Source organism: Lampetra planeri, chromosome 19 (genome assembly GCF_965212315.1).
Source record: "Lampetra planeri chromosome 19, kcLamPlan1.2.h2, whole genome shotgun sequence".
In the NCBI taxonomy this organism is placed as follows: Eukaryota; Metazoa; Chordata; class Hyperoartia; order Petromyzontiformes; family Petromyzontidae; genus Lampetra; species Lampetra planeri.
In genome coordinates this window covers 10,114,424-10,131,348 of record NC_136125.1, presented here as the reverse complement: position 1 = coordinate 10,131,348, position 16,925 = coordinate 10,114,424, and the positions used below count along the sequence as shown (strand labels likewise).

General features: G+C 44.9%; 1 protein-coding gene across 6 annotated transcripts in view; it reads left to right on the top strand.

Annotated features, from left to right (window-relative positions):
- USPL1 (ubiquitin specific peptidase like 1) overlaps nucleotides 1-16,925 on the top strand; it is a 36,195-nt gene that overhangs the window by 11,461 nt on the left and 7,809 nt on the right. For all 6 annotated transcript variants that reach the window (XM_078602957.1, XM_078602954.1, XM_078602956.1 and 3 more), the window contains 3 exons: nucleotides 7,442-7,571; nucleotides 11,676-11,801; nucleotides 12,781-12,941. In XM_078602957.1, coding sequence (XP_078459083.1) covers nucleotides 7,442-7,571; nucleotides 11,676-11,801; nucleotides 12,781-12,941 — 417 coding nt within the window. The remainder of the gene's footprint in view (nucleotides 1-7,441; nucleotides 7,572-11,675; nucleotides 11,802-12,780; nucleotides 12,942-16,925) is intronic.

Sequence of the window (16,925 nt, the reverse complement as noted above, 5' to 3'; positions counted from 1 at the left end):
CTGTGTAGACTGGACACGTTGTTAGCAAGTATCTATTAGGGTTGGTGAAATGCACAAGAGGGTGATGTGATCAGCACCGTGCCCAATCGCTTATCTATCCAATGTAGATCTCATCACACTGGTCTTGATCCTCATTTGAGGCTGAGTCGATCTAGGGGCAGGGGCACAAGCCAGATTCAGATAATTATCTGAATGATTATAATAATTTGCAAGAGTGTGCATGGTATGGAATCGAGTGCACATTGTTGGTAGGCACGTAACAAAGATTTGTCGACCGAGCGATTTAAAATGGAGTCTTACGCTCACAACTACCTCCAGATCCTGCACGGAACACTCAATTACTGTAGTTAAGAGTCATGCAAATGACATGTAAATTAAGCTTTAAGCTTAATACGGATGGAACAACTATAAAACAAACGATACAGACAATGCAAACGAGACAGGCAGTACAAATTAGACGGTACAAATGTGGGGAAAATAATTTATTCTATCCCAATTTGTGACAATTTAAAGAATTAAGGGTGGGGGGGGGGGGTTGGCAGGGGAAGAGAGAGAGGGTGGAGGTGAATCTTTGTGTACCCGGTTGCTGAGATTGTGACAAAGTGTGCTGGCCACTCGATAAACCACCCTTCATATCTGTACTTACACACTCGTACACATGTTAAAAAGCAGTTTTGTGTGTACAAACTGCTTTTCTTGTTGTTGCTAGACCGGCATTGTTTAAATATGAAATGTAAAGTTATTATTTTCCAGACTGGATCTGAAAATGTTTTTTTCTTTTCTTTTTGCAATGCAAAAATGCTTCGCTTATATTTGCGTGTAAATCACGCTTACAGTGCATAATTCCAACCCTTCTATTGCACACTTACTGGGGCTCCTTTTAAGGAAAAACAGGCATAAGAGCAGAAAATGTTTTAGAATTTGGCATCGTAGAGTACATGTGTAAAAATATTTCCATTTTTAATGTCTTACATCGCAAATCCCTTTTAGCCCAGAGTTCACCCCTGATCTTTTGTTGGGGGGGGGGGGATGGAAAAAAATTATCGTGGTATTGAAAATCAGGATTTACGTTGTGAAGCCACAGTCAAGTGATGGATCCAAACCCCAGAGGAATCCGGGATATGTGGGCAGGGAGCTCTCCTGTCCATATCCGCACTCCCCTCCAACAAAACATTGTGAGAGTATTTTAACAAAATCCTCCCCTTGGGCCCGGATGTGGTTGGTGCAAAGTTTGCGACGCGGGGAATTTATTTCGCAAAACCGCTTCGCGCGGCGCAATGCGGTTTTGCGAACGTGCGTCAGAGATCATTAGCGCCGCGCGGATCGCTGTGCGGAATGGGGGAGGCTCGTGCCTCTGCAGGAAAGGAGGAGATGGGTAGGAATGGGGGGAGAAATTTATGATGTTTCAAGCAGTCGGGGTGAGCTCGTACCAGGCCAGGTGGCGGCCCGGAGGATGCGCCCGTCGATCCGTTAGCGTTGCTCGTGTACGCGTGCCAGCTTAATTCACCGCACTCCACACTCAGCCGCATTCTGCCGGAATTGTATGTTGCTGCGCTTTGTGTAAAATTCAGAGGGTTACATTTTTACAATTCTGTTTTTTTACGTTTTTAACGTGACGAATGCAGGAAAGCGCGCAACGATCAGCATAAACATGGTCATAGTAAGGCCTCATAATTGTGGTGTCGCAGGCAATGGCGGAACAACGGAAAGGAGAGAGGAAGAGATAGAAAAGATAAAGGAAAAAGGGAAAAAGATTCGGAGTTTTAAATTGCACTTTAAACAGGCGTCGTATGCCACCATGGAACGTTGTCAGTTGAGGGCGATGCAGACAAATTTATTGTACCGTGCTGCATCGTCTACGCTCCTTGCCTTTACACATGACCAGCTTGTTGAAGCTTGTTCAAATTGTCCGCTATGATACACCATGGAGAGGCTCTCATGCAATAGCGGATTGACAAAAGGGTTGCGCGTGTACACGTACCATACATTAAACAACTTGGCAATACAAGTAGGTTTATTCCTTGGCTCTTGGGGTTGCTGGAGTGTAACCGCTAACGTAATTCACTATCAGTTTAACACGTAGGCTTTCGCGACCAATGTTTTTCATAATCAACGTTTTTGGGTTTAGATCGCGTTATTTATAAATGTGTCGTAACCCTTCACTATGTTTACCGCGCAGGTCTGCAGAAACCGTTTATTTCGTGACGAGTGGTGAGCGTTATCTGCCATTGTCATCGTGGCTACTGCACGCCGGGTTGCTGAATGTCATAATTTGTGTTAATGTTTAATATTGCCACGTGTGACATTGAGCAGAGCGTTTGTGAGACGAAGCATACGTCTTTCAATGGTGCTGCCTAAGCAACAGCCGTTACTTATTCGCTTTTAAAACGCAAGTCGCCGTCACTTTTACACGCGGCGTTTTGAAAGGCGAGGACGGACAAAAAACCACTTGCATTCACTTCGCGGAAGAGAGTGAGGAATGCCATATTTTATTTACTTCTTTGGTTGGAAGAGGAAGATGCTAGCTGTCGCGTCTGCGAGATTTGCGTTGTGGTTCTTTACGGTCACTTTGATCTCTGCGCGAGTTTTAATCCTGGGTTCAGAAAGCAGATAGCGGTGATCGCAAAACGTCCGCGGAAAGGGACCGGCTCAAGCAAGCTTATATCGTAGTGATCCTCAGCTGTTGATCTCAGGAGCTATAGATTGACAAGAGCGAGGGGGAGGGAGGGAGGTGAAGGTGGAGACTGGTAGGAAGAATTCGTAAGGAGCAGGAAAAAGGAGAGAGGGGAAGAGTTGTGGGAAGATATAAAAAAACGCAATGGGGAATGGGAGTCAAATCAACAAAAGGGGATGAACTCTTCCTATAAACTGTCATCAATCCTTGCGAAATATCCTCTAGAAATACACCCTTTAGTGAAGGCGTTTCTAGGCCGTTTCACGTAACTGTAGATTGTATATGTACATGTTTGTGTAACTGACAGACACATCGTTTTCTATTTATTGTGGATACTGATCGCCAGGGAATATGGCAATGCTTTAATGAAAAGATGTAGGATGATGAGTTTTAAGTATTTAGTGTTTGGACAAAAGTTGCCTGTCTGTACAGCACACTATGCGTGCTGTTTATCTCTACATCTTCTACATACATCATTTATTTAATAAGTCTCCACAACACATTTTGTAACATTAAGCTACATAATCTAGCATAATAAATTGCTACAGTTTCCCGAATGATATATAAGAAATATAGTTAATTATTGACGTAAAAAATAATGATTGTAAAAATATATATATATGATCGAGCGTAGATTCCTTTTTTTGGTCGCGTCAGTTTTGAACAGGTGGAATTTTTATAGGACGTCAATTAGTTGTAAAAGTCAGGGTCATTCGCATGCGGAGAGGGGTGGTGATCTTCTTGGCCAAGAACTTGTGCTGGAGTTGGGGGAGACTTGGTGAGTGGGGCCAAGCTGTTGCGTGGGAGAGGTGAGTGTGGAGATAAATGCTCCCTCCCAACTGACACGGCTCCGCATGCTGTGGTTAGGTGATGTGTGTGCCGTGCCACGCCGTTACGGTTCGACCTGTGCAACTTTTTTTTTAACAAAGACAAAGATCCCCCGTATAGCCTACACACAGGCTGTTGAGGCAAGGGCTGTTAGCACGTGTGAAGCCCGGCACAGCACACGAAAGGGGGTGTCTGGCCAACGCAATGAAACGGCCTCATTTGTCTCCCCCATTGCTGATGTTTACACACCGCTCGAGGTAATCATTTAAGGCCGAGTCAACCTACGGGATGCCCAGGGCCGGTCCAGATGTTCGCCACTGTTATTGGTCGTGTGCGTGAATCGAACTTGGGTCGCTGGGTTGGTAACGCAGTGTGCTAACCACGGCACTGCCGCTCCCACTCACGGACACGCATCGCTCTCCCGCGCGTGTTTGGGCTGTACCGCGTGTTGTTGGGAATGGTGTCCGACGTTTGGCTCCACGTGCTGGAAAGGGAACTTTCAGACGTCGTGTCGGACAAGACGCAGCACAACCTTAAAACACATCGGAGAAAGCTGTACAGCTCAACAGCGAAAACCTACGCACGTATACACATGCACACACACCTCCCCAATTTCACAACGTATCACATATATGCTTGGGAGGTTGTGACTTGTAAACGAAGGCAAATTTCAGAGTTTTATAAAGAAAGCCTAGTTAAAAAAAAAAACCCCAAAACAATTATAGTCAGTTCCAAAACAAATTTAATGAGCCGTACTATTACGAACGATATAATGACGGAATAAAAAAAACACGTGACTGCATGACCTCAGTTGCTTTGGAAACATTTTCGGTAAATATTTTCTAGGCGCAATGCAGAAAAACTCTTCGAGCAATCGATGGCGACGCCGTGTTTTCTTTAAGCGGGATAACGGCGGGCAGCAGGCGAGCTGGCGGGCAGGCAGGGCGGGCAGTCGGGAGCTGCCCTCTCCCACGGGGCTGGCTGCAAGATAAGGCCACCTTATGGCGGCGGTGGCCACTGGGAGCCCGGAAAGATGACCTCAGCCTCAGGAATGGCTGAGCGAGAGCGGATGCCCGAGCCCTGGGCGTTGTGTGCGTGGCACTGATAAGGGTGGCGCCTGAAGAGAGGCTCGCGGAATTCGGCACACCTCGTTTGTTTAAATCGCTATCGGCTTGTCGTCTGGCTGTGGTTTGCATTATCACGGCGGCGAGGCGAAGCCAGGCTATGAGGATAGCGCCCCCGACCCGCTGCCCTGAAGAGCCGAAGGGCACTGACCCTTCTTTTTAACGAAGTGAACTTGGCTCTGCCATGCCGTTGTCACGAAGTGGCAATTTATAGGTCAAGTTTTAACACAAACGTGCTGGGCCTTGCGCGTACAAGGGAAAGATTTTCCGTGGAGGTTTTCGTCGTGCGTTTATTTTTAGTGCTAATTCAAACTCAATTTGTGTTACACTTAAGCAAGAACCACAGCAGCCACTCATTGGCACCTCCGATTAGCACGGTTATCTACGCACAGCGCGAAAGAAGTTCAACATACATACAGTCCATTGAAAAGCACGATAACATAGATTTGTCAAATCTGTTCTGCTTGATGTGTTTTTCGGGGTTGTAGCGCATGTCGGTGGGCACGACGACCGACGTTTCGCCCCGCGTGCTGGGGGCTTCTCCGGGAACTGTGTTTGAATTCAGCTCTGATTTGATTTGAATTCAGTTCCCGAAGGAACTCCCAGCACACGGAGGCACACGCGGAACGCCGTGCCGAAATGACGCGCGGTGCAACCCGGTGACACACGCGAGAGAAGATTTGTTTGGTAAACCTGCTCGGAGTTATTACGTTTATCGTTTAGAAATTGCCGTAGTTCTTGCTTGAATAAATAAATATAGTTTGAATGAATACAAAAGCACTTTTGTGGTTTTGTCCATACAATATTTCTGTTTTTGTTAATGCTAAAAGGATAGGTAGTTGTCTAAAAACGTCGTTTATTTTTCATGAAAACTTTTCCTTCCTTAACCTCGGCGATTAACGCGGTTGATAATTATTTTAAAGTCGCGCAGTATGCGCACATTGAAATTTACAGGAATGGGGAGTATTTTTTTTGTTAACTACCAAGTTTTTTTTTTCTTCAATAAATTATAGGGATTGAGTATAATTATTGACTAAGACCACAATCGTCGAGCATTCATTCGGCGAAACAAACCCTGGCGTCGTGCATCAAAACCGTTGGCCAGAACGTTATCGGGAAATGTTATTAAGCAACAAAACATGTTTATGTTTTAAAGTTAACGGTTTAACTGTGAATATTTTGGAAATCGGCTTGTTTCCAAAATATGTTGAAGTGTTTGCGTTTACAATATTCATCGGGGGTGCGGGGGGGTAGTGGTGGTGAAGAAAGCCGTATGCTTGTAAAGGGTCAGGACAAGTTAAAGTGTACAGTGTAAACAAGCCGGTAGAATGCCGGACGGACACCTCTTGTGCGTGTGAGTGAAATAACTTTGGCTCGCTTCTACCGTAAACCTTTGCCAAACTGCACCGGGCTGAACATGCCGAGTAGTAAGTACTTCATGCTGACTCCGTGCGTGCCTGCACATGTGGCGCAGTGCAGTGCGACCCCCACGTCGAGCCTGTGTTTCCAAGGTCTTCACTCAACCGTATGATACGCAATGTAACGATACCCACTCTCCTACGAGGCGATGTGGGAGATCAATACCGCGGATCCTGTTAAAACCGCGGTGTTATTCTTTTCGTTTATCGATGTGGACAAAAAAATCACAGATGATCGCTGAAAATTGGAATTTTGTTTTAAAGACCCTGCAGTTTTTTTTGTGGATAATCGGAGTCGCTGATAATAGCGATGTGGATAAGAGGCCTTCTGGTTAATGGCAATGGTGACCGGGATAAATCAGAAACACGGAGAATGCAAAACATGGCAATTCGGCTGTACAAATGTACTTATTGTTTCTACTCTTTGGTTCTTTCGGTAAAGTCACGTAGGTAGAAATAAAACAAAAGAAATCACGACGTTTCGGGCGCAACACAAGCGTTCGTCTTCAGGTGAAAATCGCGAGAGCCGCGATGTCTGCTGCCTCACAAGGCACAGACTCCGATTATCCACAAGGCAGCAGACATCGTGCTGCTCGTAGCAGACATCGCGGCTAACACGGTTTTGACCTGAAGACGGGCGCTTGTGTTGCGTCCGAAACGTCGTGATTTATTTTGTTTAATTTCTACCTACGTGACTTTACCAAAAGAACCAAAGAGTATGGATTCCTGCAGTCACGAAAGCTTCAAATACTTATTGTTTATTGATGTAGAATTAGGAGGGGGCGGTGAAGGGGAGGGCCTGGAAGACATATAGTTTGCGATCTGCTATTGCTTCTTGAAGTAATCGGCTCGTTTGCTGGCGCATTTGCGGTCACGTGGGCGGCACTGAGTCACTGAGGCTCGATGAATGAGGAGCAGCTAATAAATAAACCGCAAGGAAATCATTTATGAACTTTTTCACAAGCACGGTTAATCCGCAATTCAAGACGCACCGCTTATGGATAATCACGAGTTAACCGTATAGTTTTAAACGTTGCATTTGATTTTCACGCAGCAGTGGATAGAGCGCGGTGAAAATGTTAAAGCGCGTGGAGAGATGCGCGCGCTCGAAACGCGTGCAGAACGAACGTGCGCCGTTTGCGAGAGTTGATGTGTATCGCGTGCGCGTGTTTGCGTGGACGTGTGTATGCGTGTTTGCGTGGATATCGCGTGTTGCGTGTGCATCTTTGCGTGTACATGTGTCGCGTGTTTGAGTGTTTGTCACGTGTGTGTGTTTTCGTGGATGTCGCGTGTTGCGTGCGCATCTGTGCGTGGACATGTGTCGCGTGTTTGCGTGCTTGAGTGTTTGTCACGTGTGTGTGTGTTTTCGTGAACGCGTGTGATCGTTACCTGTGCAGGCAAGAACGAGAGCCCAGTGTTTGCCCTCCCACTCCTGCTGCGGGAGTCCCAAGAGCTGGAGGAGTTGTTCCTGCAGAGCTTTTCCTGGGAGACGCACTGTCACGCATGCTTAAAGGAATCAAGGCGCCAGTAAGAATATTCGCTGACTATGCCAAGTTCTGTGAATAATAATAAAACACTTTGCACTTTTTTGCAACATGTTTTTCACACATTTTCAATATTTACAATATGCATTTCCAATATGTATGCGAGTGTGTATGTCTGATAGGTGCTTGCTAACAGCACTTGTCTCTACAGTTTAAGATTATATGCGGGATCATTGGCTTGTTTAAAAATATATTATTGCATTTACATGTGGTAAAAATCCAGGTTACATTGCAAATTGTGTTTCTATATTTGCAAAAAGACCAGCCAGGGCTTTGTCAATCCACTGCTGGATGAAGGCTTCCCCACGTTGTGTGTTTCATAGGGGGGGTTGTTGGACCATATTTCACCACACTTGTCAGCGCATGCTGATGAAGTGAGATGTGGCACCTGGCCAGAGCCGTCCTTTAGGGTAACGGAGAATCGTGGGTGAGCGTCCCGGGCCCCGCGCTTTGGGGGGCTCCACGCCTCGACGTCACGGTGTCAGATGCAATAATCCCGGTTTAGTTTGAAGGTATCGGGGTGGGTGGGGGGCATCGCACACAGAGTTGAGTTGCCCCGGCCCCCCCCCCCCTCCACCATGGACGGCCTTGTAACCAGCACCGGTTCAGATATCGCTCGTCACCATTGTTAGCCGTGACCGGTAGTCGAACTCAAGTTGCCAGGTTCATAGTGATGTGCCACCGCTCCGCAGCACGTGTATACATGTGCCTTAAATTATTATTGTATTTTCATGCCCTATAATTTATTTGCATTTTGTCAGTAAACTGAGTTGACGAGTGATGGCCAGCTAAGTTTGGCTCACACTCGCCCACGGTCGGGTTTAAGTGTTCAGCACATGTTTAATTTATAAAATTCCAAATATAATGCAGATGCTTGAAATTGTTGACGATTTCATCAAACAATAACAATTTCCATTCGGGTTCATTTTACTATTTTTTGTTCAAACAGAAGAACATTCGGTTTTTAATGTAACGTTACAAGTAGAATTATAACACGGATGTATCATTACAACAGGTATACAGTGATGCATATTTGAACTTCTCCAAAATTCTGATTACGTTTGAACGAATTCTTCCATTTAGAAATATCCTATGATTTACAGCTATGGTTTGGATTAAAATCTATTCGTAGATTTAAAACAATATATCCAGACCCAGCTTGAAGAACTGGCCTTTGATGTGCCTTTTTTTGGGTCACATTTTCATGACTTTCATAAATGCTTGTGATATTACAAAAAAGTGAACGGTACTGGAACAGTGGTTCCTGCAAGGGGTAGCTCGATACCAAAATGAGATTTCATCAAAGACCCCTGCAAACATGTGGAGGATAGTAAGCCCTCGTGGTATAGCCACGGTGGTAACTCACGTTTGAACCGCTTGCCGCCGGGTGTCTAGAAAGTCAAGGAATGCTACTTTATTTTCGGTGTTCTCTCCAGTGAGAAGCACATCGGAGTATTCCAATATTTTTTTCTCAAATACGTCCCCAATTGTACCCCGTTTCGCGCTATCGGTGTCATGTCACGAACGGCAGTGTCCGTTCGGAACTCGCACAGAGCAGTGCAACCCTTGGTGTCGGGGAAGGGTGCCCACGGAAGCGGATATGACAGAGCTACCTCTGAGATCCCTTTAAGTGACCTGTTCCATGCAGTCGACGACAGCGCTCTCCCACTCGCTCGGCATCTGAGACTAACATGTTAAATGATGCTGATATGTGGATTCACTTTCGCTTATATATGCTCTTATTATGCTTAAACGCACAGTCATCCAGAGTAACGCATAATCAGTGTGTATACAATCGTTCTTTTTTGTATTTAACGGTGGAGCGTGTTTGTAAATAACATGTACAGCATTGGTTTTAACAAGCCTGAGTGGCTGAGACCTCGAAAGTCGAAACTGCTCCAGAGTTTGATTGCTTAAACAATTCTGCTGGATCATATTTGTCTGAAAAGGCTGACGGACTAAAACATATATGTTTTTGAATCTATATTTGGAGATGGAGAATTAAGTTTTGCTTGTATTTGCTTTTAACCAATGCAATGTATTTCAAACCTTCGTTTATGAGTTGTTTTATGCATGTAAATTTTTCCCTTTTGTCGCGTTCAAAACAGTCTGTATTTCACGTGGGGTCTTACAAAGTACACCATGTTACCTTAGTGATTATGGACAGAAAGTACATCCATTGCTTTGGCAATGCCTGAATGTTTTCAAATTACGACACACAAACCGCAGCTAAGCTAATACGGATTATAATAGGCATACAAGGTGCGAAAGTTTATTTTTTATATATGCATTTCTCCCTTGCAATACACCTTCTTGTCGTCTCTAGAATGGATTCTTGTTTTTTTTGTTGCAATTTTATTTTTTACAAATGGGAAAAAAGGTCCAATTGAAGGATTTTTTTGTGTTTTACAATATCCTCCATGGAAATTGAATGGAGCCACAGGAAGGGAGATCTCACTTGAGTTTCACAGCTTTGTTTGATTAAATTCCTGATTTATTCAATGTGATGTGTGTAACAAACCCAATACAGTGTGGGGGGGGGGGGTTGGGGGGGGGGGACTTGAGAAGGCAGGAAAGACGATCGCAGCTTGAACATCGTCAATTTTCCATACAGCCTATGCCACCTATTGGTGGAAAGCATCTTTACACGGCATGTCATTGCATAATAGCTGCTAAGGTTGTGTAATGCCCTTAATTGTAATGGCTCTACAGTACAATTTTTGTTATTTTCAAACGTTATTTTATTTTAGGCGACGACCGCACCACGGCTCAGCTCCGAGTTCAGTTCCCGACTGTGGTTTGCATCGGTGACGAGTGATATCTGAACTGGTTCTAGCCACCACGCTACCTTGCACTGACCAGCACTGACCAAAGTGGTGAAGTTTGGTCAACCTCTCTCCGCCCCGATATCATTCGCCAAAGGACTGTAGAGTATTATTTTACTGTGGTGTGCACGTTAACGTGTGGACGGTCTGTGTTAAAAAAAATAATACAGCTCTTGAATATGTAGAAATAGATTAGATAGCAAACCACTCGGTTTTGTTGATGCGGTGACGTTGATTGCATTTTAAAAGACCCTACGAATTGTGTAAATGAATTGTCCTCTTCATTCTAATACAAAACACCGTAGTCATTCCATTGGTCCACCAATGGCACATTCAGTTCCAGAAGGAGGTATTTTTGTAAGTGTATGTGTAAGCTTGTATTGCACGGCCTGTTTTCGAGTCTTCAGTGCTTTTAATCCCTTAAGTTGGGGCTCTCGCTCTTATCAAGCGCAGTACATTACCGTAGTTTTTCTCTTTTTATACAAAGTGAGTTGCTGAGCTTTATAGAAGCCTCTTAAAATTATATAAGACACTGATTTGCAGCTCCGCACCCAATTTCCATGGCAAATATTTTGTAGCTTTGAAAATATTTACATTATTGTGATTGCAAGCTTGTGCCAATTCAATATTTACACTACAATGGTTTATAGCTTAGCAATATGCCAGCTCGGAGAAGATCTGTATTTATACACTGTGATCGAGACGAGTGTTTCCCTGCAGCCCCCCCCCCCCAGTTTTATATAATCATGGTTCGTACATCGAGGGCTGTGTTAGCCTAATGACAAGTGCCAGGCCGTGATGCACGGCATGCTGACCCTGCATTTTCGTTAATGATTCACATTAACTGAAGTTGAAACTTGAAAGCATTCAGACATTAGCTCTGTCTTGCCAGTCTATGTGTACGTAACGTGTGATCACAATAGCTGTCTTAAATATGACCCAGTGCCAATAAAAAAATCCGTACAAAGTTGAATTGCTCTTAGGGACTTAGCCTTAGAGAAAATCGGACAAATTGATATTTTTTACTGATGGGTTGCCCAGTAAAAAAAAGCGCCTTTTTGGCCAAGGCGATAGTGTCACGCGCCATGCACGGACATCTCCTACCACCCTCTCCCCATGACATCATTGCTTGTGACGTCATCTTGTTGTGTGTCTTGGAACATAACATCGTCACTTAACACATCTGGGGACAAAAACATGCTGGCAAGTGGTTACAGATTCCACGCACGTGGGATGATTTTTCTTCCTTGGTTGCGATGCAGGGATTCCAGCTGCTTGGTCACCTTTCCCAGTGTGGTGTCAGACTGGCACCCGCTCAACGCCACTCACCTGGGCACCTGCAGCCACTGCCAGGCCAAAGGGCAGCGGCGACGTCTGCATTGGCACAGGTAGAAAGAAGTCAGGTCTTCCTACGCTGAATCCGCTTAAAAATGGTCATTGCCTGACGTGTGAGCCTTTTGGGTTTTTCTCTGATTTTGTTGTTAGCCTAGAACTTCCTACTGCTGGTCAAAGGCTTCCTCAGTTTTCTTCGATTCCTTCCCTTCCTGAGTTGTTCCTGCCCAGCAGTGGACTTCAATTTCTTTGACGTCCCCTGACTGCTGCCGTCTCTTCCGCTGTCTTCCTCTGCTCCCTCTGCCTCCTCTCGCTTTGTCTCATCGGACATTTTATTCATCATCTCTTGTCAGTTCTTGTGACGTGCCCTTGCTGTTTGCACTTGAAATGATGTTGCTTTGACAATGGCGTCGTCGGTGACCCCCTGTTTGCTGTTTCTTTGTTTATTAACTCGTCTCTTCAATTTAACTAAAATGCTTAATCCCACGTAAATATGAAACAATGTGGGCCTTATTGTTTTGTTGTTATGAGGCCGAAAGTGTTGAGTTTTATTTGTTTGTGCTGGTGGACCACTCTCATTTTGTGAATGTAGAGGCCATCGGAAGCTAAGAGATTTGTAGCTCATCGGATTCCTCCAGTATGAATAAATATTCTGATTCTGATAGGGGAACATGAAAGCTCCCACATAATTTCTTCTACATTGCACAAGTCAATTTGCAGTGTACGATAAAAAAAGTATTTCACGAAAGATCATGACCGGTGAAGAGTTTGTATAGATGTTGAATTTTTTTCGCACCATACGTAACCAACCATGCTAATCGGACGGCCGCAGAAGCGCATCTGAAAGCGCAAGGATGACCGGAGTTTGTGTGATGTTTTAGGCTCATCAGTTCATGCTACAACGGCTAAAGCACGCGCAATAATCTGCCATAGAGATAGAGGAGGAACAAGTTAAACGAGTGTACTATTTAAATTGGGCAACCTCGCGTCCATTATTGAGGCGCTTGAAGTGCCCTGTTGAAATCTCGCTCGCAGGCTTGCGCCGGTGACCGTGATGCACTTTGAGATGGGCATGGCGCACGGGGACATGGACAAGTACAGCTTCACTCACCAGGGAGCCGCCTACGCCGTGTCCGCGTTCATCCAGTACCGCACTCATCCGGACCACTTCATCGCTTGGATCCGCTCGCAAAACGGTAACGATCCAAGGGGTCCTCTTAAGCCATTGACCCAAAAATGGCTTTATTTGGTACCGCACGGAATGGAACAAAAATTTTTCCCCAGTGATTTTTCTGCAGTATTATTATTTCTAGGGCACAAATGCCTCTGATAGTGGTTTTTGTGGGGGAAATGTTGCTGGAGAAGGGTGCCGTAACATGCTTGATGGAGAATTTTGTAAAAAAAAAAGTACGCTATGACAAAAATCCACAGAGTTTCAAAAAATAAAAAGAAAGATGAATCCCTGCAGTCACGAAAGCTTTAAATCGAAATAGTGGATACCGTCCATTGGTGTACATGGCAAATGGTGGGTACTGATAGTATTTTCCGTCCCAGGTGGTGCCTACCAACCAACCCGCTTGGTTCATGGGCTAGGGAGCGTGTCGGCCGCCCGCCCACCGCTCGCTCGCTCGCTCGCTCGCTTGCTCCCCTGCGTGTGCGAGTGTCTGCATCTGTGACCTCCCCCCCCCAACGCTCAGCTTCCTCGCAGCGAATTCGAACGGCACTCAACCCACCACTGCGAACTCGGGGGGAAGCTCGTTCAGTCACCGCCGCGGTATCGTTTTACTCGATACGCTATTCATTTTTTTCACGATTGCAAATTAGTTTCCGATAACTTTATAATTGCATCGTTGTTATATTGGTTTTGTCCTTTGCTGTACTTCCAGTTTGAGTGGAGTTCGGTGACTGCAGTTCACTCAACAGAACCCTGCCATAAGTCGTTTAAGCTTAGCAAATTTACAATCTGTAATGTTTTAACACACATTCTGTCAGTTGCACAATACTTAAGTAAGATAGCTGTAAAACTGATGATGATATATGGAAAACGTTTCGTTTTTAAAACAAATTTGCATCGTTACTTGATATATATTTAGAAAAGTAATTATTGTGTTTATTAATCCGTACATATTCTGCCAGGGAATGTAATATTTTACATAAAATAAAATAATCAAAGGATAACCATGATATTACGGCATTTTCCAAATCGCGCGATGCGATGATGATAGATCTCGCATCATGTGACGGATTGTAGTATCGTCATATATTATGCCCATCCCGAGTACCTTGAGTCAGGGGCAGGAGTGTAGTGTGTGATCTAATGCATTCGTGCTGGCAAAACCACAATGTGTGTATGAATGCCTCTGTGTATGCCTCGCGGTGTTTAATTTGCACTGTAAGGCCAGGACGTGTGTGTGGCTTGTGGAAATATGCACGGGAATACCTTCTGTGGAGGGTAAGGAAGTAAAACAACACGATGAAATATTGCCTCTGATTGTTAACAGTGAGAGCGTGGCCACATTTGCACATCCATGCATCACTTTAGCAATACAAATTATAGGGAGCTCTCCAGTAAAATTCAACATGACAAATATATGGGCCAAAATACAGTTACAATAGACCGCGGGCTTATTGTCAGTGTAGCCTTTCAGCAGCCTTCAAGCCTCTTAAGGCCTCGGTTTGAAAACAGCAGTCAAAGGGAATTGAAATAAATGTAGCTCATGCCTCGGTTGTACATATTCTGAGAGCAGAATGTTATTGAACCGTTATTTTTTTTCACTGTACTAGCGTGTGCGCTTTAGCTGAAATCAGCAAGAAAGCAGTGTTTTTACAAAGTGCGTGCATTATTCGGGTACAATATAATTCACTTGCTATTTTCCTCAACTCTAGAAATGTATTTTAGTTGTGACAATGGCATCCTTCGGAGCGTTTAGGAACACAGAATCGTCCAAGTGGCAAGGCCACATGCGCTGCCTTGTTAGACTGATGGGCAGGTTCGATGCATTGTTTGTTGGGCGGTGGCCCGAAATTGTTTTTCCGATGACGTACGCAACAAAGCGAACAGACAAACGTAGCTGCAGTAAAACATTCCGCGCCATCAGCCCAGTCCCGTTGTCCCCGCAGCCGAAATCTTTGCATACCGCGTAAATTTTACTTGCCGCTGATGGCACGCCGTTGCGTGCCTCCGCTGAAAGCATTTTCCCTTGTGTTATAAGTGAAACCAGAAACCCACCCATAAATCGGCGCACTAACAGATGAAGAGCTTGCACGCCATCATTTGGGCATCAACGTCCAGCCAAAGAGTGGACCAAGTGAATGGAGAGAGAGAGAGAGGGATTTTTTTTTTAAAGCTTGTGGCTCTTGGATTGACTCTGTCCAGGCATGGTGCTCCTCCAGTTCTTAAGTTTGCACAGTCTCGTTTCATCATCATCATCATCGTCATAATTGTCATCTTCAGCTATGGTCAATCCACTGCTGGATAAAGGCATCCCTGCACCGTTGCAATCTCTCACAGTCTCATTTACGGCCGATTCATCATAGTTTTTTTTTTAAGTGTTGGGGCAGTGGTTTACGCATTGAAACTCTGAACCCGGTGACCTGAGTTTGAATGCCGGCCATGGTTAATATCTGTGGCGAAGTGATATATGAACTGGTCCCCTTTCACCAAACTGTACCGGTCAGTGTTGTGACGTATGGTCAAACAAACCGTTTGACCGGCACAGTTTGATGAGACCTTCATCCAGCATTCGTTTTACAGACGGCTGCAATTTATTAGTATTGCTCTACAAGAGTGTGCATGTTAACATGTGAGCTGTCTGTAAAAAAATAATAATTGTACAGACAAATTAAAGAAGAGATTAGTTTATGTGCTAAATATGTAGACATCAAATCGATAGTAATTATTAGAATTACCCTTATTATTAATCATCATGATATTTATCATGTTCCACGTGTGCCGGGGCTGACATTTCCAATAGCGTAAGGGACAGCACAGGCGCATATTGGAGCGTATATATTTGCGCGAACATGGATGTGTTTTATATCAGTCTGACCAATGCGACCTCGAAGAATGTCAACGTGCATTTCTTTTCCAACGCGCGAGGGTTAAATTGCAACGATGCGGGGATGCGCGGCTTTTTTGTCGAAGCACTGGAACGAATCGGTCGTAAATGCGATGCATTTTATCGGTATTGAAAATTAACTTGCAGAAGAGGTGTGCGCTTAAGCGAATCATCCCTGCTTTATGGGGGGTCTGCGGGGTTGGGCGATGATCGTTGCGAGTGCCCGGCTGAGAAGGCACCGTATCAATTAAGTTCGATGCGACAGGAGTGGGGGGACGACACTGCATTATAGCAGCACGCATGATCAGTGTGCTCGAAGCAATCAAAACAGGTCTGCTCCGTCTCACAAATGCCGACCAAACAAGGGCCTTGTCTGGTTTTTTTGGGCTAACTAAGAGTAATGATAGGAAAAGGGAAGCCGGCTTAAGCCTGGGTAATGTCTTTTGCGGAGCGCAGACTGTAGTTTCATTTGCATTTTGTGCTGAAATTGCGCTCGCCAAATTTGTTTCCCCACCATTCCTTCAATTCTCCAATCGGCCTCCGTGCGTTCGGTTAGGGTTAGAAACCTTCAAAAGAGATGGGAATCGGATAGCATTTCCATGAAATCTTCTGTAATTGCCCTTTGAGTTTTTGTTGGCAGAGAGGCTGAGAGCCATTTTAAGTTTGCCTGGTGTCTGCCTGGATTTAAGTGGCTGTTTGTATAGGCCTAGCTAATAAAATGGACCTCGTGTGGGTGTTGGCATAGAGCTATTTTCTTGAAAGCGAGATACATCATCCGAGATTTGTTTCTGCTTGCTTCCCTTGATTAATGCTTGGTAAATTAAAGAATTAATAACTCTAATTGGATGTTCAGGGGTGGAGGGGTGGGAGGGAGAGGCAGGGGGGCGGTGGGTAAAATCTGTAACAGATACATGTGGTTTTTGTAACACAGCTGAATATCTTCTGGCCTTAGTTTCCGAAGCGAGAGTGAGAGGGAGGCGGTGACGCTGGGCAGCCTGCGCTGCACAGCGCGGTCGTGCGTGCACCGCGAACATCAAACGGCGCTAGTGGTGGTGCCGACTGATGTGCAATTTCTTCCTTTTCTTGCACCGGTGTAAAATACAGCAAATAGTGAGATGAGAA